General features: G+C 37.6%; 1 protein-coding gene and 1 pseudogene across 1 annotated transcript; one reads left to right on the plus strand and one right to left on the minus strand.

Annotated features, from left to right (window-relative positions):
* Positions 1-700: 700 nt before the first annotated feature.
* On the minus strand, positions 701-2,416 carry LOC126788661 (protein NUCLEAR FUSION DEFECTIVE 4-like). The gene has a single exon (XM_050514671.1). The coding sequence runs from the start codon at positions 2,414-2,416 to the stop codon at positions 701-703; it is 1,716 nt and encodes a 571-aa protein (XP_050370628.1).
* A 10,361-nt stretch (positions 2,417-12,777) lies between these two features.
* On the plus strand, positions 12,778-19,708 carry LOC126787311 (protein NUCLEAR FUSION DEFECTIVE 4-like; annotated as a pseudogene).
* The last annotated feature ends 5,962 nt before the right edge of the window (positions 19,709-25,670 follow it).

A 25,670-nucleotide genomic window follows, 5' to 3' on the forward strand; every position in this document is an offset into this window, starting at 1 on the left:
GAGACGATTCAGTTGTTGGTGGTATGTGCCATGTAATACACAGTTGTGGTATGTACCAAATATACTACCATATAATACAGACATGGAATGATCGAGATGTGTTAACATAAATTCCTAGTGAGATGATCTAATTGTTGGTGGTACGTGATTAATAGAGCTAAAGATGCTGAACCAATCCTCTGAAGCGTAGGTTGATGGGGCACTAGATGTCCCTACTGAAGATCTAAATGATGCATGAAGGATCTGTTCTGGATAACTCTCGCTTTTCAGTCTTGTACTTCAACATTTCGTCGGAATCTGATATAAATTTTCTCTGAATATTCAGTGTCTCGGGTGGCAATGTTTTTTCCCTTTGCTATGTGCTTGTTAGAGTCTGATACACAGGCTCACAACAGTGCGTCAGTTAGAACCCTTGTAAATTGGAGTGAGATAGTCTTCTCTGAATAGTTGATGTTAGAATGGATTTAACATGAAGAGATTTATGATTGAAAGATGTAAATCATATGGCAAAAAGAAAGCTAAAATTCTTGGCAATAACACTATATATTGCTTAGACCTCACAAGAAATTCTCCAAACATATCTACCATAAAAGAGTGAAATAAAGAACATGGTAGGAGTAACCACTTCAGAAGTTGTTGGCTTCAAAGATGGCAATAACTTTGAAGATGCTGAGTTTCTAAGTTTTACCAGAACCAGAATTTATACATCTTCTCTATACTTCTTGTATATATCACCTTTGTAGAACTCTCTTGTCCTAACCACCAGAACCACTGAAACAAGAGCACCTAAGAATGTAATACCTGCCAAAATTGTAAAGGATATCCTATAACACTGAGCCCCAATACAAATCAGTTCCTTCACTGAAGATCTTGTCATCCCTTTCTTCGTCAGCGCCTTCAGAGCTTCTTGATCATAGAGCCACCCGGTGACCTTCACATTGAGAATGTAAGACCCGAGAGGACTCGCTAATTGTCCACAGTTGAACAATGTAGCATAGTACTTGAGCCCAAATAGCTCAGATATGATGGTGAAGAGCAGAGTCAATTGAGCACCAAAAGAAACCCCAATCATGACTGAAGCCATATAAATTGAACCAGGAAATGGGAAGGCTATGGACATATATGCAATAGATGATAGAATCAGCATGAAGGTCATCATGAGTGTTCTAGGGATTTTCCACTTCACCATTAGGCTTTCAGATACAAAACCAGAAAAGACCCTCCCAAAATAGTTCCAAATGCTCACTAATGACACAAAAGTGCCTACTGTCTTTGTGGGATATCCCAGAGCCTCACCAATCTGCCCCAAATTGTCTATTGCTGTCAAACTTGACCCCAAGCCACAGAATGTTGCAATGAATAGAATAATCATATCCACACTCAAAAGTGCTTGTAATATTGTATAGTCTTCCCCTCTTTCTGGTTTATTGCATATGTCACCACAAAAACATGTAGTGTCAGTGTCACTAGTATTAGCAGTAGTAATCTGTGCTTTCTTTTCCTGGCCTGATGAGGAATTGGGTGGGATCGAATCTAATTCTGGAATTTCTGGAATTGTGTTTGGTTGTTTATTAATTCTCACCTCCACAACTGGAGAATCAACAAGTTGTTTCTTGAGATTCCACAGTGCAAGCTCTTCTCTGATTGCAATTCCAAGAGGCATGAACATGATCATACAAATAACAGTGGTGCTTCCTGCATAGGCAGCCTTAGAGAAAGTAATCGTTCTTTCAAGTAAAGTCATAACCATGAGGAAAACTCCAAGTGCAAGTGAAATATAGAGGAAGTGGTAGAAGACCCTGAGCTCATTTTGTTGCCTGACAACTTTCATTGGGCGAATGGTGTAGACAAAAATGACTGAAAGAGCAGTAGGAAGCCAACCAATTAAGAGAATCAAAGACTTCGAATCATTTGGGTAAATGGCCAAGTAAATTTGGGTGAATATTGCACCACTAAGCCCTGTAAAACCCTTTAATAAACCAAGCATGACCCCTCTACTTTCTGGGAAATTCTTGACACAAGTGACAAGAGCTCCTGTGTTTACAAAATTCTGAGAATTGGCCCCAACACATATGTAAAAGCACATCTGCCAGACTTTAGGTTTGGCTATTTTTCCGGTGACAGCAAGCCAAATCATGAAATACCCTACAAAATTCATGGCAGAGCCAACTAGGAGAACAAACCAAGTTGGAGTTACTTCACCTATTAGGCCTGCCAGGACTCCCACGTTTGCACCAAGGTCCTTGAAGAAGCCAAGCAAGTTGAGAGTTGATTGATCATAGCCAAGAGTGGACTTGATGTCTTTCGAATATGAACCAAACAGATAAGTGGCACCTGCCCCAGCCATGATCAGAAACGATGCAAACACTGTGAACCATCTTCCTTTGATCACCTGCACAGCAAATTGGCATCCCATGGCTAAAGAGGTTTTGGTAGAGAAATGAAAACTGAAGATGGTTTGGATTGGATATGGGGTTCAAATAATAATAGAGGATATCTAAATTGGATATAGAGACCAATCCATAAGACTTGATTTAAACCGTGGATGCAGAGATTCTTGCTTAAAATTGCTAAAGAGGATGTAGAGTTGGTTTGTGTTTCACATTCTTTAAGCCTCTTTCATTATCAGCTTAATCTAATGAAGGCTGGATCAGTGGAATCTGTTTTACACTTATCCAACTACTTCATCCATTTTCCTAATTTGGGTTATCTGTTTATCCTTCTATAATTTATATGGTTTGGGGTAATTATGGTTTTTTTTTTTGGTTCAGGGAAATAATTTTGGTTGAAGTTGTAACGTTATTACAATCTGTATCTGACACAAGTCGCACAGCGAAACTCTTTTGTTACATAGCAGAACCTCTTTTGGTTCATAGCAGAAGTGTTTGGCATTTGTCAAAAGTCAAAACACTTGAAGTCTTGAAGAAGTTTGTTTGCATAATTGCATGCAAAGCGAATAGGTGTGACGTTGGTACCGATGTGAAAGTCTATTGCAAGATAGCAACAAAAGAAAGGACAAGCCATCTTCGTTACGTTAATACGTTGGAGTCTCTTACCACATTTAAACCAATTCTATTTTTCTTTTTCTTTTTCTTTTTGTCGATTATAAACCAGATCCGATTTTGATGCCTAGAACATGGTTTTATGTATGGTTAGTTGATCAGGTCCATTCGAATATTTACAATGAAACAATGACTAGTTAATAAGTTCCAACAGAAGAGGGAAAAAAGCAACATTTTTTCTTTTCCTGTGAATTAGTTCAATTCGATTTCATATGAGTACAACTCAGTTATTATATATGGTGTGACTGATTTTTTTTTTAAATTAGGATAGTTTCTCAATTGTGTTTTGGGAGGATTGACAGGGTAAGACAACTCAGAGTCACCTAGAAAAGGTGAAGCTGATATGAGTGATGTATTTGATCAAATTTTGTTAATTGCTTAGTCCATTTCGAAAGGTTAGAGTTAGTTCATTTCCCTGGTTATTGTCGAGTAAATCATATTGCTCTTCCCAGTGGTGGATCTAGGATTTGAAAAATATGGTGAATTTTAAATTTGGTCGAACATAGAGTAGGCTTTAAATATTTGTCAGTACAAGTATATATGGAAAACTTCAATTGAGAATCTTATAATGAGAACTTTGTGAAGACTTTCAAATAAATAGTTAGATGAATGGTTTAAAGTTTAATTGATATTCTCAAGTTTTAATGTGCATGTCATCTAACCGTCCATTTAAAAGTCTTCATCAAGTCCTCATTATAAGGTCTCCAATGGAAGCTCCCCCCAAGTATATAAACATCCAAAGTGTTTATGAATATAGAAGAATATTCTGAAAATCAATGACAAATTAATATACTGAACAAATTTTTTTCTCAAATTAATTAGATTGAAACTCAATCACTCATACTTGCAATTTCAAAATTCAATATATAAAATAATAAGAAAATTAGAAGAGTTATACTTGAGGATTTTTTATGATTAAAGAAGATGAATACATTAACATGTTCTCCTGTCTCCTTATTCTTCTTGCCCTAGCCTGTCTCTTTGGCGGCGGTGGGTGCAAGGATGATTATGGAGGCAACGGTAGCAACGACAAGTGTGGAGGTGAAAGCTTCGACTTGGTTCCAGTGGGATGGCCTTGGTCATCTACTAATATTCGTAGAGGTAGTCGTCTTCTGGGGTTCTTGGATGGCGACTTGGCAACTTCAATATGCGGCGATTCCACGATCTCACCAGTGGTCGATCGAGGTGGGGGTGTCGGGATTTCTTGTCGCTTCCAAGTCCGGTTGGATTCCTATCCCTTTGAGATTGATGATTTGGAAAGAACTTTCGTAGGAAATAGAAGTGTCGCTACTTCTCTTGGTAGTGGACTTCTTAATACAAGAGGATAATTAATTAATAGACGGGAGAAAGAAGAAGATTGAAGCTGATTAAGAAACTGATTCTAATTGCTTTTTCTTTAATTCATTACAATCTGTTTGTTTATATAGAAAACAGATTTCCTAAAATAGAAACTAAAAATAACAAATGAATTATAAACCATAAAAGATAAATGGTTTACATTCTTCAATGAATGTAAACCTTTAACTTTTATCGGTTTAAAACTGAATGTTTTAAAACCGTAAAAGTTTTAATGGTTATAATTAATTAGATAATATAATAAATTTAATATTATATTATCTTTTATAATTAATTAAATAATATAGTATAATATATTAATTATATTATACTATCATGCGTAAGATCCTCCTGGATCATGGCTCCCCCATTTAGAAACCTTGAGCTCCTGTTCAAGGTATGTTGAGATGAGGAAACTCTGGGACGGCCTTGTTCCGTAGGTACCACTTGGATTTGCTGGGAAGTTGACCTTTTCTTCCAATGCGAAAAGTCTCATACTTGCCATTCCGAGTTTCTCGAACTTTGTGCTCTAAGATACAGTCTTCTTCTAATGGATCTTCTCGCTCCATCTTCAAGTCATCAACTGAAGGAAGACGGGTATCCTCGTCGGGATCATCATCCAATAGAGATGGTTCAAAGAGCTTTAAATTTTCGGCGTTAATGACCGAATACATATGCATATATGGTGGTAGATCGAGCTGAAAAGCATTGTCACCTATTTGTTTAATGATCTTGAACGGTCCATATCGAATAGGCTTGAGTTTCTTTCCTTCACCTTGTAACCGTTCTTTATCTAGGTGTAGCCATACTAGGTCACCTTCTTGAAAAGTACACGGAACACGATGCTTGTCATGCCGAGTTTTATAGCGTTGCTGAGAGCGTTTCAATTGGGCTTCCACTTCTGAATGAATTTTTGAAACTCGTTCGAGGAATTTTTGTGCTCGAACATGTTGCTCTTCTTCTTTTCCATTCAATGGCTTGTCACCTATAGTGAACGCCATATCAAAAGGACTTTGAGGTAAGTAACCTAAACATAACTCAAATGGAGACTTCATCGTGGAGCCATGAATTGCTCGATTAAAAGCAAACTGCAAATAAGGGAGACTTTCATCCCAAGTTTTTGGGTGTTTGGAGTTATAACCCCGTAGTAAATGGACCATAGTTCGGTTAACGACTTCAGTTTGTCCATCAGTTTGTGGGTGAAAAGCAGTACTTCGTTTCAATCTGGTATCCATCATTCCCCATAAAGACCTCCAAAAATAGCTTAAGAATCGACTATCTCTGTCTGATATAATCGATGTTGGGAGACCAAAATGTTTCCAAACATGATCGAAAAATAGCTTAGCTGCTCCTTCGCCAGTTACAGTCTTCTTGCACGGAATGAGTATCACCATCTTACTAAAACGATCCACGATTACAAACAAATAATCTTTCCCCGACTTGGTCTTAGGCAATCCTCCAAGAAAGTCCATTGAGATGCTCTCCCAAGGTCGGCTAGGTACCGGTAGTGGAAGATACAACCCTAACTTCCTGTTAGAAGGCTTTGATGTGTTACATAAAACACAACCTCTTATGTATCTTGAAACATCAATGTGCATCCTTGGCCAATAGACATATCGACGAAGATTCAATAAAGTCTTCTCTACTCCAAAATGTCCTGCTACTTTGGAAGTATGAGCTTCTCGAATCCACTGCAGCCTGTCACCATCTTCTGGTATGCACAATTGGCTTCCTTTGTACATTAGCCCATCTTTCAGTTGAAACTCACTAGTCTTTCCTTGTTGCAGCTTAGCATGAGCTGGACTAAAATCAGCGTCAGTGTCATACCCTTTGGCAAATTCAGAAGGAACAATAGGTTGGATCTGCATTGCAACCAATAATGCAGAACTTATTGGTGCAGGGGGTCGAGATAACATATCTGCCAACTTATTAGTCGTCCCTTTTTTGTACTTGATTACAATATTGAATTGTTGTAGGTAAGACATCCACTTCATATGTCGAGCTTGCTGTAACTTCGACTGTGTAGTTAGATACTGAAGAGGCTTATGATCTGAGTAAACCACGACTTCTTTTCCTAACAAGTAAGCTCTCCAATGTTTTACTGCTTGATGCAACGCATAAAGCTCCTTGTCATAAGTCGGATAATTCAAAACCGGTCCACTAAACATCTCAGAATGGTATGCCACTGATCTACCTTCCTGAAGTAATACGGCTCCCATTGCATAATTCGATGCATCTGCTTCAACTTCAAATGCTTTCTGCAGATTTGGCAATGCCAATACTGGGGCCTCTGTGATCTTCCGTTTCAACAACTGGAAAGATTCATCTTGTTTCTTTGACCATTCAAATTTTTTATTGGCCTTTGTAAGAGAGTGTAATGGTGCTGCAATTAGAGAGAAATGTCTAATGAACTTTCTCAAATATTGGCATGCACCTATGAAGCTTCGAACTTCGGTAACTGAACGGGGTGTAGGCCATTGAGTGATAACTTTGACTTTGTCTGGATCCACTTTGAGCGTTCCTGCACCAACAATGAACCCTAGATAGACAAGCTCTTGCTTCCCAAATTCACATTTCTTCTCGTTCAACCGTAGTTGACTCGCTTGCAGAACCTTCATAACTTCATCAATATGACGAAGATGGTCCTCCCATGTGGCGCTGTAGATTAGTATATCATCTAGATAAACAATGACAAAGTTATCGATGAAAGGACGAAGTACTTCATTCATTAACCGCATGAAGGTTGTTGGAGCATTACATAGTCCGAATGGCATCACCAACCACTCAAACAATCCTTGCTTTGTCTTAAAAGCAGTTTTCCAAGTGTCTTCTTCATGGATGCGTACTTGGTGATAACCAGATTTGAGATCTAATTTGGTGAAATAATGAGCACCATGCAATTGATCTAGAAGATCATCAATCCTCGGTAGTGGATACCGATTCTTAATAGTAATCTTATTGAGTGCTCTATAGTCCACACACATGCGCCAACCTCCATCTTTCTTGGGTACAAGGAGCACTGGTGAACCACAAGGTGAGCAACTAGGCTTGATAACTCCTTGTTCAAGAAGTTCTTGTACTTGCTTCTTGATTTCTTCACTCTCCGTCAGAGAAGTACGATATAAACTCAAGTTTGGCAGAGGTGAATCTCCTACCAACTGGATATCATGCTCTATAGCTCTCCGCGGTGGTAATCCCTGTACATCTTGAAAAAGTATCTTGAAATCCTTTTGTAATTTTCCAATATCAGAATATTGTGAAGGTGTTAGGCTTACTGCTGACAAAGTAACAACATTAATATGTTGTTCTTGTGGTCGAATCATCAATAAAACAAACCGCCCACAAGAGTTAACTAATCTTTTGGTTTGGTTAACTGTCAATAAAGTGTTTGTAGATTGTGGCTTACAAGCGTTGATGTGGAACTCTTTTCCATCCTTCACCATACGATACTTGCGAAGCCTTCTATAGTGAATTGCATCACGGTCCCAAAGATACGGACTACCCAATATAACTTGGCATACGTCCAGCGGAACCACCTCGCATGTCACTTCATCGATATACCGATTAGTGATTGCAAATTTGAAGGTACATTGTTTTGTAATTTGCATGTCAATGTCCTTCTGAATCCACCCTAGTGGGTAAGGCTTAGGATGAGGCATTGTTTCTAAGCCTACCTTCCTTACTAGAGCTTCTGAAATCAGATTCTTTTGACTTCCCGGATCGACAATTGCTTGTACAACACTTTGTTTCACTTGAATGTTTAAATGAAACAACTCTTCACGGTTGTAGGCATCTGCAACTTCTGTTGGTGAAGTCATTAAGGCAAGTGTTGTGTCAGGTTGCTTCAACTCTGGAAGCTCTTCTGCCTGTTGCACAGTCAATGTGGCCTTCCTGTCATTCCTTCCCTGGTTATTCCTCTGGTTATTGGGTTTTAACTCAGGATGAAGTATCCAGCACCTGTCTGTGACATGTTTACTGGTACGACAGTGTTCACAGTAGTTCTTCTGTTTTGGTCCATCATTGATCTGCTTGCCTTTATTCTTCCAATCAGATTTGTTTGCAGTTGTTTGTTTGTCGTCCTTCCTGTCAAGCCTTTTGGATTTGGCCTCAATGGCAATGGCCTTGCTTGTAGCTTCTTCAATTGATTCTACGGAAAAAAATTTTAGTTCTTTCCGTATGTAATCGGCAAGACCTCCAATGTATTTCATGAAGACTTCATAATCGTCAACATCTATATCCAACACCAAAGCTTGGTTGTGGAACTCAGAGGTATAATCTTGTACCGATTGACCAAATTTCTGATTGAAGTGCTGCCATCTGTACCATCTTTCTTCTTCATATCCAACAGGATAAAATTGTTTTCTCAATAACTTCTTGAACCTACTCCATGTCAATTCCGCAACGTTGTACCGTTTTCGGTATGACTTCCACCATGTAACAGCATGGCTTGAGAGTTTCAAGCTTGCAAATTGGATCTTTTCGACATTAGAATATTTATGTATGGTAAAATATGTTTCTAATGTGTCTATCCAATTATCCAGTTTGTCTGCATCCATAACACCGTTAAATGTAGGAATTTCTACCTTAAAATCAATTTTAAGGCACTTACAGGATTCTTCTGATTTCCTGTATCCCCGGCGATATTTTCACCTGTGTCTTCCTCTTCTTCACTGTCATCTTCAACCTTTCTTTTGGAAGGCGATGCATGTGGAAGTTTAGAGGCTTTCAAATTTTCCACAAGCTCATAAATTGATGCAGATAACAATTCCACCTGTCGTTCAAGATTGGTGATACGTTCACCTTCACCATCTAATTTTGGAACTTCCCCTGTCATTGTTCCTCTCTTTATCCTTGGCTTTCGATGAACGAGAAAAGGACCTACAAGTTCTTCTTTAGAAGTTCTACGTCGGCTGCGAGTTAGGACCATAAACCACCTTTACCCCGTTTTGATCTGGGGCTCTGATACCACGTGATCCAAAACTTCTAGGAGATAGAACTTTCGTAGGAAATAGAAGTGTCGTTACTTCTCTTGGTAGTGGACTTCTTAATACAAGAGGATAATTAATTAATAGACGGGAGAAAGAAGAAGATTGAAGCTGATTAAGAAACTGATTCTAATTGCTTTTTCTTTAATTCATTACAATCTGTTTGTTTATATAGAAAACAGATTTCCTAAAATAGAAACTAAAAATAACAAATGAATTATAAACCATAAAAGATAAATGGTTTACATTCTTCAATGAATGTAAACCTTTAAGTTTTATCGGTTTAAAACTGAATGTTTTAAAACCGTAAAAGTTTTAATGGTTATAATTAATTAGATAATATAATAAATTTAATATTATATTATCTTTTATAATTAATTAAATAATATAGTATAATATATTAATTATATTATACTATCATGCGTAAGATCCTCCTGGATCAGACTTGGCAACTTCAATATGCGGCGATTCCACGATCTCACCAGTGGTCGATCGAGGTCGGGGTGTCGGGATTTCTTGTCGCTTCCAAGTCCGGTTGGATTCCTATCCCTTTGAGATTGATGATTTGGAAAGGCGAGTTTCTTCTTCCTCACACTTCAGATCTTGTGGTCTTAGTGCAGTGTGTGCAGGTCAGGGTTCATGGCCGGTCGTGATTGGTTTTGCCGCTGTTACCAAGGTGATATCAAGGTCGGCGTTGTAGTGCATGACACCTGTGTGCAACAGATCTGATGGGTGGGTGCCCAATACTCTGGGTGCCCTTAGTACATGGCTTTGGGCTAGGGTTTGGTGTTAAGCATTACCTTGGGCTTCAATTGCTGCTGCGATGGAGGCGGATCCTTTGTCTTCAGTGGAACCTATCAATTCGACTAAGTGTAGGGGAGACCCTGCCGATGTTGTTTTTGCGGTCCCTGTTGCGGTGACTCTTTAGGAGTCAGAAGTCTCTTTAGATCTTGCTAGGTTCTCCTCTGAATAGGATGACCTTAGTGGGATAATAAGTTAGTAGTCTCACATTTGGATACTGGTTCTGGTGCCTTCTCATTGATGGTCTGTAGCATTGAGTTAGATATGTTTTTTTTATTTAGCTCGCATGGTTAATTTGTTTCGAAGCCCTAGAGGGTGTTCCATGTTCATGTTACTTCATACTTTTTCTATATATGACAAAATCCTCGATTCAAAAAAAAAAAACATTCATCTCAATCTCCACTACTATAATGGGAGACCCTCTTCTTTAATGTCAACAATTTCACCAATTTTTTAAAATTTTAAAAAACCTCATTTGCTATGAATAAATTAGTTAATGGAACAGATATGTTGGAAGAGTACTATAGTAAACAAACACAAAATAAAAATAAAAATGTGAAATATATGAGATTGTAGTTGAGAAAAATAAGGAACATGATGATAATCAGTTCCATCCCAATATTGAATCTGTGCATTAGCACGGTGTTGGCTAGTGTAGAATAAATGCATGCTACAAAAATCCAATTTTATACATATAATATATATGTATATCTATTTTTTTATTAACGCTAATATAGAAAAATAATAGAGGCTAAAAAATCTTGCACGGGCTCCAACCCAAGACTTGTCTTGGGCTAGATCCGCCAGTAGACTCTCTTCCCAGTATCAAAGTTAAATAAGTAACACAACTAAGAAAGTGGATGGTGTGGTCGCGCGCAATGGAAGGTGATTCCAATTCGGAGCAACGTTGCTCTGATACTTTTAGAGACAGAGATGCAATTGCTGATGATTACCTTGCTCAACTGTTCTTGTATTCCTCTTTACGTAGTGATATACATTACGTAATGTATTTTCCTTCTTCGCTCGAGATTGCGAGTTATAAGATGCACGCCTGGTTTACTGGTCGGTCTTGACTCTTGAGTTCTCTCGTTAGATCGAGAGTCGTCCTAGCCTAATAGATAATCTGATGTTGCATGCTGATATTACGTATGTATAAAGGACTATAAGAACTGTCACAACTCACAACAACTCGATCAAGAGGGGGATGATATTGGAAGTTTGGAACTATGGATGGCAGTGGTGTATATGCATTTTTGTCGAAATGGTCTAATCGAACCCACTGAATCCAAAAGTGAGTTGGGGGAATTCATGTGTGATCGAAGATATTCTGCTATATATTGATCTCTACCCGTGACAAATGATTGTGTAGATATTTTGTTGAAAGCAAGCCTGCTGTGTGAATTCATGTTGATCACTTTGGAAAAAATTCAAAACAAGGTATGCGCGTTACTGATTATCCGTCATAGTCATAATCGATAAAAATTGGCGATGAATTTGAGTAGAATTATATATGTGGGAAGGAAAACACAAGCTTATTATAGTTATCATTGGTCTGGAGAATTTTTGGTCCAATGTGGTTTGTGGAATATGCATTCTCCATATATAACAGTAATTTGGAGGACCTGGTGGTGCATGGTGGGTGATCCATTGCTGATCGATCATTTGCTTTCATGGTTTATCAATTAGGGTGGAGAAATACTCCAAGATGGACCATATATATATAGATACCAGACTCCCAGAGGGGATTGTGAATGATTGAAGATTTATGATATCATGGAAAACTTTTTGAGCGAGTGCTATTACTTAGCAAAATTGTGATGGATAAATGACATATTTAGATGTGCTGATCTGGTTTATTTTATCCCCAAAAATATACCGACGTAAGTCGGATTGACTACCTCCCTGCCAATAACATAATTAACAAGTCAGAAATGAATATTTGAACATGCTATTAAGACAACTTTTAATGCTTAGATAAGCAATTGGAAAAAGGCAACTCAGCGAAATAAAGTAGTTTCAACTTGGGACTCAGCGATGCATGCATGGGATCGATCCATGCTAGGGTTTAGGATGTGTTCCTAATATTTGACCTTGCTAGCTAGTTGCTAGTTGCTTCTTTCTACAATTAGTGGTCTAAGACTCTGCATGCTGCAGCAGTAGCTTTGATCTTTGTTCGATCAGCACAAAGAAGATTCCACAGTTGTCGATCGCGACCACTAATTAATAGGTTATTGCCTTCTCCACAATGGATTTCAATACATATCAAAGATATATAATCAATTTTGTGATGATTGGATTACATACTATTTCATTTGGTCCTCATCATATGTGATAAAGCTAGCTGAGCCCCTCCAAATCAATACATGAGTCCATGAAACAATATCCTCGTCAGTACATGCTGCATCAATATTTGATATTACCAGGCCATTCCTCCAAAAGTCGAAGCCATTCCTCTTTTTGGTAGGTGATCATCAAGTTTTAGTGTTTTACTACCGGGTCAGTGGAGTAAAAGCAATGCCTAATTCACTGCGAAAGTAAAATTAGATGCGTACGTTGTTATGTAAATTTTCATACGAAATTGGTGTTAATCTCATTTCCCTGCCTGTATATCGTATAGAGAAGAGCTGCTCCTCTGGAACCTGAAGAAGCAACCAATGGATCCTCCGACTAACTAGGCGGTTCAGAAACCAGAAGCAATTGAGAAGCCAAAAGCAGAGAAAACAGAGACGCCATGTTTTGGTGAGATATGCAACAAACCACCAAGGGGAGAAGACTACACGATTTTACAAGCCCTGCTTAGTGTTGACATGCTCATTCTCTTCATCGCAACGCTATGTGGTCTCGGATCAAGCTTGACAGCCGTCGACAACTTGGGGCAGATCGGTGAGCCTCTCGGATACCCAACTAAGACTATAGGCTCTTTCGTATCATTAGTGAGCATATGGAACTACTTTGGGACGGTGTTTTCCGGGTTTGTCTCGGAAAGCTTATTAGTAAGGTGGAAAATGCCGAGACCACTCATGATGACTATAGTGCTTATTCTATCTAGTGTCGGCCACCTCCTCATTGCTTTTCCGGCACCTGGTTCAGTTTATGTGGCATCAGTGATCATAGGGTTCTCCTTTGGTGCTCAAATGCCGTTACTTTTCGCCATCATTTCCGAGCTGTTTGGGCTCAAGTACTACTCCACATTGTTCAATTGTGGACAGTTAGCGAGTCCTCTGGGGTCTTACATTCTCAATGTGAAGGTCAACGGAATGCTCTATGATCGAGAAGCGTTGAAGGTGTTGGCAAAGAAAGGAATGATAAGATCTTCGGTGAAGGAGCTTATTTGTATTGGGACAGTGTTATAGGCTGTCTTTCTCAATTTTAGCTGCTATCACATTCTTTGTGTTAGCTCAACAACTTCTTTACTTATGCAATTGTTAGCTCAACAACTTCTTGATTTATGGACATATTGTATTTATGTAGTTGTAGTAATTGACTTTTGTGTTAAGTGTTCATTTAGATAGGTCTCCTATAAATGTATGATCTAAATTTGTATGAATCACAATCATCTATCATATCAGATTTGGTATCAGAGCATAACCAAAAGGGTTTGCTATTTCCTTCTCCTTCTTTTTTTTTTTTCAAGTAAATCCTCATTGTTAGGATTTTCTTGTCTCAAATCAGTGTTGTGTACGTCTTGCGTTGGTGTTTTTGTCAGACAGTGTTAAAGGTCCCGGTATTGCTGTGTGAAGTTCGGCAGTGTTCTTCGAGCAGGTCGTCCGACATATGTGTCTCAGGCCGTTGTTGAGGCCCGTAGTCGAAGCCTCCGGATCGTTCGGCTCTTTTCTCAAAAGCTTATAGGCTGTAAAGCAAGCACCGTTGTGCAGACGTCATCGTCCTCTTGGAAAAAATCAATCTGACCTGGCTGCAGCTTCAACGACCCGATTCCAATATTCCGACCCAATTTCAGTGTTCAACCAGTTTTTAGTGCATTTACACCGCCAGTGTAGATTCACATGTTTTCTCCATGTCAGTGCAAGTGCACCGATAGTGCAGGTTCACCTGTTTTTACCCATGTCAGTGCAAGTACACCGATAGTGCAGGTTCACCTGAAGCAGTTTGTTATTGTTATTTTCCGCTGCATCACTACTGATATGTTGATTTGTTTTTACAATGGGTTCTGGAACAGAAGAAAGTTTTCAGGCCAATGATGTTCACAAGTTTAAAGTATCTGTCAAGAATTTTGAAAGTAGTTCTTTTGGGGAGCCAAACTCAATGGACCCAATTTCCGTAAATGAAAAAGAATTATGACAGCTCATCTCATATGAATGCACAAGATGGGGCCTGTAACTAGGGTAACTAAAGCCCCTAGTGAAGATGATGTTGATGCATACATTAAATGAGAATATGATGATGGTCTTGTAATGTCTGTATTATACAAAGCTATGAATGAAGATATAATTGACCTGGTGAAGGCATGTGACACTGCGCAGACATTATGGAAGACTATGGAAGACCTTTATACTAACAAATCTAATTTCATACAGGTTCATGAATTCATGTGCACCGCTTCAACAATACAACAGAATGGGCAACTAGTGACACAATATTTCACCAAGCTGAAGAATATTTGGGCTGAGATTGATATGAAACGTCCTTGCAAGATCAAGAATCAAGAGGATATTGTTTGGTACCAAAAGGAAAAGGAGCATGAACGAGTTCACCATTTCTTGAGAGGTCTTGATGCAAAGTATAACAGTGCTAAATGAGAGCTGCTCAGAATGACAGAACCCCCTAGCCTAACCACAACTTTCACATATATCTGTAAGGATGAGTCTCAGCAGGAAAGCCTTAATCAGACACAAGTTGAAGTTTCTAGCCTTACTGTTCAGGCAAGATCTCCAGTACCACTCCTTCAGCAATCAAATTCAGTTCCACTTCATAAGCAAGGACCACCACCAGGCTTTTAGGAATCAACCATGTCCTCCTTGCTCTTATTGCAATGATACTGACCATGCCCGTGAGACTTGTTGGAAGTTATATCCGCATCTTAGGCCTAAAAGGCCTAATTATCGTCATAAGGCAATGCATCCATTCGGTTGGTCCAAGAACCAGATATCTATGGTATGGTCGAATATGATCATCATACATCCAGAGAAGCAACATCTACATCATCAATAGCGGGTCGTGATAAGATTGGTATGCCTTTAAATATTTCTAGCTTTGTTGGTACTGATACATGGATTATCGATTATGGTCCTTCAGATCATATGACTTATGACAAATCTTATTTTACCATATTATCCTCTTTACCAGTACCCTATGTTACTAATGCTAATGGTGAGGCATTCCCTGTGTTAGGAAAATGGTCAGTTCGTATTACTACCACAATAGAACTTCATATTGTGTTATATGTACCCGCTTTATCTCATCATTTGATATATGTCCCACCGCTGAATACTGAAGCTAAATGCTCTGTGATTTTTTGTCCCATGTATGTGATACGTCAGGATCTTCTCACCGGTGAGTTAATTGGTTGGGGATATCTGAGGGGCAGGTTGTTCCATCTGGATCAGACATATGCAGGGGAGAAACCAGGAGCACAGTCCCGGATCGCGTTAATCTTCACTTTTAATAAGCTAAGTGAATTTTGGTTATGACAGATTCGCTTATGACATCAATCTTTTAGTATTATAAAAACAATCAATGCCTACTTTGTTTATTGGTGTGGATGAGTCAACTTTACGTTGTGAAATATGTGTTTTGGGCAAGAGTCATCAAGCTACTTATTCCCCTAGTATTTCTAATAAAAGCGTTCTTCTTTTTTAATTAATTCATTATGAAGTTTGGGGACCTTTGAAAGAACCTACTATGTGTGATTTATTGATGATTTCATACGTCTTTCATGGATTATTCTTCTTAAAACCAAGAATGAGGTTTTTCTGGCTTTTCATACCTTCTATACCAATGTCCAAAGACAATACCATGCCAAACTTAAAGTTCTTCGTTCTGACAATGGGGGGGAATATGTGAATCGTGTCTTTCAAGAGTTCTTTCAAACACAAGGGATTATTCATCAAACAACGTGTCTTTACACACCTGAGTAGAACATGGTATCCAAAAGGAAAAATCGTCATTTACTTGATATGACTCGTTGTCTTCTCTTTAGTGCCCACATGCCTAAATATCTTTGGGGTGATGCTGTCATAACTTATGCCCACCTCATTAATCGTCTTTCATCTAGTGTCCTCCAGGGAAACATTTCATATGAGGTGCTTGCATCTCATGTCTCCTTGCCCTCATTTCATAATCTATATGCTCGTGTTTTTTATTGTGTTGCCTTTGTCCATATTCCAAAAAGTCAGAGGTCAAAGTTGGATGTTCGGGCACTTAAATATGTGTTTTTTTTTGTTATGGAGGACATCAGAAAGGGTACAGGTGCTATCATCCACCTACCAGGAAATACTATGTCACTATGGATGTTACTTTCTTTGAGGACATGAGCTATTTTACCTCTTTTGATACTACTCTTCAGGGGGGCATTCATATTTTGAAGAGCTGTATTGTAAATAGGCTGAGATAGGTTCAGTTGAGATTATTGATGCATCAGCTCCGATAACACCACCAGATGATTCTGGTACAGTTGCTCTAGAGATTCAGGTATCAGAAGCTGACAATGCAACAAAAGATCACTTATATGAGGTTAGTCACTATATTGAAGTTAATACTAGTGAGGCTAATAGTAGGCAATATACTTTACCAAATAGGTCTACTCGAGGTCAACCAACAAAAAGTATGAACCTACCATTTAGGCCAACGCTAAGTATCATGTGACTAATTTTGTGTCTACCAAAAGATTGTCTGAGTCATATAAATCATTTGTAAATCAAATATCCGTTGTATCAATACCTAACAAAGTGCATGATGCATTGGGAGACCCGCAATAAAGGAAGAAATTGAAGTATTACAGAAGAACAATACTTGGAAGCTTGTATCTCCACCACATGGAAAGAAGATTATGGGAGGTCGCTGGGTGTTTACAGTGAAGCATAATTCAGATGAGCTAGTAAGTCGATATAAAGCACGCCTAGTAACGAAGGGATTCACCCAGACATATGACATAGACTATGATCAGATATTTGCACCTGTTGCAAAAATGAACATTATCCGGGTATTGCTTTCTTTTGCTGCTAACTTAAACTGACCACTTAGACAGTTTAGTGTCAATAATGCATTTCTTCATGGAGAACTTACAGAGAAAGTGTATATGGATTTTCCGTCAGGGTATGTAGCTGGTTCTCTAAGTAACTTCATATGCAGATTGAGAAAATCTTTGTATGGTCTTAAGCAATCACCTCGTGCTTGGTTTGGAAGGTTTTCACAATTCATGAGGAACATTGGCTACAAACAGAGTAATTCATACCACACATTATTTCTCAAACACCAACAAGGGAATGTAACAGCCCTAATTATATATGTTGATGATATGGTAGTTATTGGTAATGATATTGTTGAGACGGATAGATTACAGAAGCAGCTAGCCACATAGTTTGATATGAAGGATCTAGGTACACTCAAGTACTTCTTGGGCATTGAGGTATCCAGGGGGAGTGAGGGTATATATCTATGTCAGAGGAAGTACAGCCTTGATCTACAAGAAGATACATGTATGTTGGACTGTATACCTATTGACACCCATTTTGAGCAAAATCATCGTTTAGCAGAATATCCAGATCAAGTTCCTACCGATCGAGCTCGTTATCAGAGATTAGTTGGGCGCTTGATATACTTGACTCATACTAGACCAGATGTTGCATATGCAATAAGTGTGGCAAGTCAATTCATGCATAATCCGAGTGAGGATCACATGAATGTTGTTGTGAGAATTTTAAGGTACTTGAAATCAGCTCGAGGAAGAGGAGTGATGTTTTCTAAACACAACAATGTTTTTGAAGTTTGTGGCTTCACAGATGCAGATTAGGCTGGAAGTATCACAAACAAAAGATCGACATCAAGTTACTTTACCTTTGTGGGAGGTAATCTGGTTACATGAAAAAACAAGAAACAAAAGATGGTGGCATGGTCTAGTGTGGAAGCTAAGTATAGAGGTATGACTCATGGTCTGTGTGAGTTACTGTGTCTGAGAAACTTGTTATGTGATTTAGGTGTCAAACCAAAAACTACCATGAAATTGTATTGTGACAACCGGACAGCAATTGATATTTCACATAATCCGGTACAACATGATCGCACTAAACATGTTGAGGTTGATCGTCACTTCATAAAAAAAAGTTTGATGCCAATATTATCAGATTTCCTTTTGTTCCTACAGAAAACCAGCTGGTAGATATATTAACTAAAGATGTTTCGAGAAATGTTTTTTATGACTCGCTTGACAAATTGGGCATGATTGATGTGTATGCACCAACTTAAGAGGAAGTGTTAGCTTAACAACTTCTTGACTTATAGTGTTAGCTCAATAACTTCTTGACTTATGCAATTGTTAGCTCAACAACTTCTTGACTTATGCAATTGTTAGCTCAACAACTTCTTGACTTACGAACATATGTATTTATGTAGTTGTAGTAATTGACTTTTGTGTTGAGTGTTCATATTAAATAGGTCTCATATAAATGTATGATTTGAACTTGTATGAATCACAATCATCTATTATATCTGATTCTTTGGTGCTATAGTTTCATTGGTTTTGGTGATTAGGACAAGGGAGTTCTACAAGAGTGATATATATATATATATATATATATATATATATATATATATAAGAAGTTTAGAGAGGAATAAGAGGATTTGTAGGTTTGGCAAAATTGCAAAGCACATTGACCATTTGTAACTTCAACTCTGAAAGATATATAAGCATGTTCATTATATCATATATGTCCACAAGCATTCTCCAGTAAGTTGAAACCATTTATATTACAAGGTACTATTGCGCCCGTGCTCAAAAAATCCCAAGCTGCAGATTAACTGATTTAAGAAGGTTTTTAGCAAACATATAGTAAAATCTATGTGAAAATAACCAGTCTAGAAATTGACATGAGTAAGTTTTTTTGCAGAAGGCATACTTCCGAAAGTGATAATATAGTTGTGAAGAGAGTCAAGAGACTATCAAGATGTTCTTTCCAAGCTGCAGAAAAACCTTGGAAAGAGATTAGTATATAGTAGTAGCCATCAAGAAATTCTGGTTTTGCTATTGGCATTTTTTTTCTTTCTGGAAGAAAAAGAAATGATATAATCTGTCTTTACCTTGAAGTACATGAGTGCATCTGATAGTGTTGCCTGCAGATGGAGATCATTAGTGCATTATGTAACATGAAGTTTCTTTAGTTTTGACTCGACTAAATTTCAATGATTTTTGTAGACTCTCAAGACAGATTGGTCATGTTGTCACAACATCATGAAAGATTGCTTGAGGAATATCTACATGAAGCTGATGGAGAATCATACATGGTGATCTTACAGCCAAAAATATACGATACCTTGTACTTGATGCTGATGCAGATCAAACTAGCTCGCTGATTTTGGCCCGGCCTTCATTTTTGGGTTTGACCAAACTCAGGCAAATTCAAAGAGAATTGCGGAGACATTGCAAGTGTTTCCCTTTCCACTCCTTTATACTTGGAAAAATAACTGTAGATAGCGGAGACATTATTGCTTGAGGGCTTGTTATTTTGATATTGAAGATTAATTATGCCAATTATAGTAGATTAGTAGTCGTACGGCTCTAGAGTATACATTGCGTTGGCATTTCTTTGCTAAACCTATGCAGTTCTCTCATGTTGTTCTTAGGTTTTACCGAGTGAACAATCCTTTCTTTCAAACTTCGTATGTGACTGCGATCTTCTTGAGCTATGTCAGCTTAAATTGATATCTGTTTAAGTTTTTGTTACCTCCTACCTCATACTGATATAACAAACTACAACTAAAATATGGACATCAAATACAGGGTAACGTCTGGAATCGTTAGATCCAAATCAAAGAAATACAAATGTACTCCAGAATAAGCTAGGTAAAGAGATGCATCCAACTCTGTTGCAAGGAAATGACCAACTTCCCATTCAAAAAAAAAAAACAATACCAACTTTTTAGGACTTGGGAGGAAGGTTTGAACACATTTTCGTTTTCGGGGCATAAATTTCTTGATTTTGAGGTGTGTTAGGATCTTGACTAGTGCAAGTATTCAACCACAAACATTTTCCAGGCAAGTGGTTAAGCTTCTCAAATCCAGAACTAAACCGGTCCGGTTAACTGGTTAAGCTTAAGTTGCAACTATTGCTAGAACCTACAATCCTACTGTTCCTATATACATTATTTGGGCTCAGTGGCTCACGCATCTCTGGACAATTAAGAATACGAATATTAAGATACAAAGAACTACAGGCTTGCAATACCTTTTTCTTGTGAATGTTATCGTACGCAATACCCAGAATATAAGCATTCAGTCCCAATTGCATAATTCATTCCAGTGTCACACAATCTGATCTGATCACACCCTCAGACTGCTGGAGTGTAGCACCATGAAGCTGGATGAAGAACAATTCAAATAAACCCTCCTAAATCGCATGAAGTTGCAGCAATGGCAACATCCCCATCCGAATTGGTTGGAACTTCAAATTTATGGCGCAACTGATTCATTGATGCAAGGTACAAAACAGTGGGTCGTTCAAGATCGCAATGGTAATGAGTGCATTTGCAGCAAGAACAGTACAGTTCCGTTTGCTGTTAGATGTGGGATTTACCACACTTGACTGTGAAGGAAATGCTATATTTAGGGGTTTTTTTATTTTTTATCAAAGACCCTAATGTTTGCACTTGACTGTTTGCAACTTTGCATGTTTGCGACAAATGTAAAGGTGTTGTTTGGCTCAACAAGTGTGAGTTTTTATTCAAACACATTTCTCTTTATCGAACAAATAACTCAAATACTACGTGTATATTATGAGTCGAACTCACAACGTCTCACTTATAAAGAATTAAGTAAAGAGATTGGTATCGCTAGACCAAATGATATTGGTCTAAATATGTTTTTTAGTATGTTGTTTCATATTCTTTTTTACGTGACTTTACAATTTTTTACATTATGGTATATTTAAGACTCTTCTAGTGAGGAATCTATTTTTTATGTTTTAAAAATGGATAGGTCACTGGACCAACTTCTCGATTACATTTTATTATCTCCACCGTTCAACTTTTAAGGTTTAATATGTAGATCAGCTCTGTAAAATTTCAACAAAATTGGAGGTGTTTTAAGGCATTCAAAACTAAAAATTTAACCTTATAAGCATGAACGGTCCAACTTTGATAAATTTAACGCGTCCATTGCTTTCGTTAAATTTGGTATCTTAACAATCATTTTTTTTGGCTAAAATTTAACCAAGGTTATTTATACATTATACCCTAAAATTAAATAGTGTGCTATAGAAATATAGTCGAAAAGTTAATTAATGAGTTATTATTATTTTTATAAAAAACCTTAATGGAAGGGTCCATGTAGTATAATTGTTATTATTTATTTTAAAATAGGTAAAAGTCGGTTGAACCGTAGAATCACTTGTTGGCTCCCTCTTGGGCACACAACTTAACCGGATTTTACCCAATAATTCAGCATATAGAAACACTCCTAGAAACACAGAGAAAGCCATAAATGTAGGAAAATGTAGGCAAAGCATGTGCTTATACAGCTCACTACAGATAATAATAAGAGTAATAGGGCCAATAACCCCAAATTCGTTTCACCACCAGTGTTCCAGCTCGAAGTCCAACTTTTTGGGACCCAAAATCCTAGTGCTTTAGGGCATAATAAGCAGTACCTAAACTTGAAGGGATTTGGATGGTGGGAAGTTGGACATAATCAATATTGCTGAATGTTTCATGTGCCAAAGGAATATATATATATATATATCCACAAAACCAGAAACAAATGTGGGTTTTATTTTCTTGCTTTCCCATATATTATATGAGAGGTCCTTGTCCTGGAGAACCTATGGAAGTATGGAACTATGACCATAGTGTGATTGGATTAAGAAAAAAACATGGAACAGCTCGTTGTAACATGTTACACATTGTCTTGGTGGTCCTTGTTCCTTCAATTAAAACCTATGTTTTTCTTCATAACAAAAATAATTGGATGGGTCACAATGCTTTCTGGAATTTATTTCAGAGTACAGTTCACTCATGGTGGACAAGGATGTAATCATAATTCTGAAATACATCACCCAATTATTGAATGGCCAATAACAATATGGAGACTAAAAGTTGCTTTCTTTTGATCTTCTTTCTCTTTATAGGTTGATAATTGGTTTAAAGAATGTGTAAACTTGTTTAGTATGGTTGTAACAAAACAAAATAAAAAACGTATTTACTGTCGTATGGACTAAACCCTTCCGGAAACCTTTCTATTTATCAAGTTGCCCTTTATGAATTGGATGAAACATATAAAGAGTTGGAAACTTTGAAAGATCTGAATACGAAAATTATTCCCTCCACGGCCGATCTGAATATTATGGAATGAATACTTTAACTTTCAGCCTCTTCGGAGCAACATACAGTCCGGCCAACACTAAGGGGTGGGAGGGGATTGGTGGCCCCATGTTAAATTATTATTTTCCTTTAATTATAGTATAATTACGTATAATAATTATATTATTGCTAATTGATATTTATACCATAACTCTACATATAGTTATAAATTGTGTACAAATTAATATTATTTATGAATTTTGGTATATTTACCTCTCCGATAATTTGTTTCAAGATCCGCAATGCATACACTACCCCTGCTAATGCAGCAACAACAGCCGAACTAACCAGCAAAGCTAAGAATTCCGTCTTAGCTAACCTTTGTGCTTTCTCCTTACTTCCCAATTGATTGCTTTGCTCACTCACGCGTTGTATCTGAGTATCAATTGGTGGTACAAAAAGATATCAGAACCAAAGTCCTAATCCTGCTTAGACAAAAGTTACATAACATATATGTAGACTACTTCTTTAGAAATCTCTTCACCAATCATTCATTCACAGAATGAGATCATCCTATTTCACTTTCACCAACCATAGAGGCATTACCTACCCACACACACACATATATATATAGTGATTCCACATAATTCATTTTACTACCGAGCTAGCTAGACAGAGGAGTAAAGACATTAGACAACCTCAAACTCAAAAGAAAAGAGCTCGACATTAGGTCCCAATAGATCGGAAAAAATTAACAAGTTCTTCTTACAAAAGCCTTGAGAGTTGGGTGTTTTTGTGTTTCATTCTCGAACAGATCGAGTTGGGTATTCTGCCAAATCCTCATAAATCCTCCCATCATCGCTACACATATATATAGGGTATATAGGTAGACCACCAAGTCTTGAAAGATAAGTGATAACTACTCATGACGGAAGCACATTTAAAAATATGGAGATTTCACTAAATTATTACTATTCTAACATTTAGTACTTCACATTTAGAAACAATTACATTGGTACGTCAAGTCTCTATCTTAGCCCAATTTTGATTCATTCCGTCAACTAGCACCGTTAGTGGCTTAATCTCACACCAATTTTCAAAGGCATTTTAGTCACTTTATTACCCTCCGATTTCAACTTTCATTTCTCTCCGATTTTAACTTCTATTAAAAAAAATGTTTATGATGAATTTCGAGCCCAACCAATCCTTTTTAGACACCTCTTTTATTACTTGGTGCCAATTGAATTATAAATTTATAAATATTATAAATCTAATTAAAATAAGCAAATCCAATCAATCTGATATATCCTCAATATATTTCTGATATATCGTTTTACTCCTCAACTAATACGATGCCGATAAGATTACCCCTCAACAGCTAATTAGCTTATTTGTAATAGGTGTGGTAAATGAAAGATGTTAATTTATTTTGTTATGAAATGAAGTGAAGAAAATGTCCTTGAAAATTGGTGTGAGATGAAATCAGTAACGGTGTTAGTTGACGAAATGAACCAAAATCAGGCTAAGATGAAGACTTAAGGTACCAATGAGATACTAAAATTTATAGTGACCGATAGTTGGGTACCGTTTAATGAAATCACCTTTAAAAATATTAGGAGCCCTTCACTTGGTTACTCACACAAGCAATCTTCAATTCTTCATATCATAATGAACAAGCTTTCTACCAAATCCACCATTCTAATTTATTTTAAAGCTTTGCTGTTGTAAGGAACCAAGTTAAAAACCATAGGTTGCCGTGGAAGAAATGTGTTGTACACTTGAGTCAATCGAAACTAGGAGCGTGAGTGAGTGGCTTAGTGCTACAATACTTTTACTTCGGCAAGGGAGTAAAGACGTGACTGCAAGAAGCCAAGTAAAATTAATACCATATTACCATAAAATACCTAAAATCGTATTTTAAAAAGGTAAAATCTTCATTATAGGTAAGGCTCGTTAACGGGCCGGGCCGAGCTAATCTTCATTATAGGTAAGGCTCGTTAACGGGCCGGGCCGAGCTCGGCCCGGCCCATGAGTGACGGGCCCGGGCCTTAATAAATTTAAATAAGTGGCGGGCCGAGCCGGGCCGGGTATTTTTAAAAATATGAAGATCCAATCCCGCCCACCTAAGGCGGGCCTTGTGGGCTTTTGCGGGCCGGGATTTTACGGGCCGGGCCTTATGGGCTTGTATTAGAAAAATAATATAATACTCTAATTTAAGGGTTTGAAACAAAAAAAGAATTGTTAGAAAACATTCTAAAACAAAAGTCACAAATAAATTCTAATTTCGAAATATTGTCGATCGACACCAATATATGTGATTGATATATATATTTATGGACCATGTAAAAATTTCATCCAATTCGGACCTCGTTTAACCGTCGGAATTTTCGGTCAACAAAACAAAGAGGCGTTTTGACATATTTAAACCTCATTGACCGGGGCTTTGTCAAATAGATTTCTTCCGTTCGACCGCGGCATGATAGGTAACAAAAATTAGGTGATTTCAAATATGTAAACAAATTTCCACATTCGCATCTTGGTAATTGGTCCCCCCTTAGGGCATATTATTGTTGTTTTTGGTTTACCGGAAATTCCGACGGTTAAACGAGGTCTGAATTGGATGAAATTTTAAAATGATTATTAAATATATATATTGATCACATCGGATGGTGTCGATCGATTCCGAGAAGTTTCCTTCATATAGTCGCTTCATAATGTGATTGTTTTATTATAAACCCAATATAAGGTTATAATACATTAGTGAACACTTCGGCGATCGACAACTCAAATTCAAAATATGGTCGATCGACACCAGTAGATGTGATCGGTATATATATTTAGGGAACCCGTAAAAATTTCATCCGTTTTAAACATGGTTTGACCGTTCGTACCAACGGTCAACTAAAAGAAATGCGTTTTGACATATTTAAACCTCATTGACCGGGGCTTTGCCCAATAGATTTCTTCAGTTCGACCGCGCACGATAGGTAACAAAAATTAGGTGATTTCAAATATGTAAACA

Source organism: Argentina anserina, chromosome 3 (assembly GCF_933775445.1).
Source record: "Argentina anserina chromosome 3, drPotAnse1.1, whole genome shotgun sequence".
Classification (NCBI taxonomy): domain Eukaryota; kingdom Viridiplantae; phylum Streptophyta; class Magnoliopsida; order Rosales; family Rosaceae; genus Argentina; species Argentina anserina.

Excerpts from the sequence above, each read along its gene's own strand:
- LOC126788661 (XM_050514671.1), bottom strand. The coding sequence starts at position 2,416 with ATGGGATGCCAATTTGCTGTGCAGGTGATCAAAGGAAGATGGTTCACA.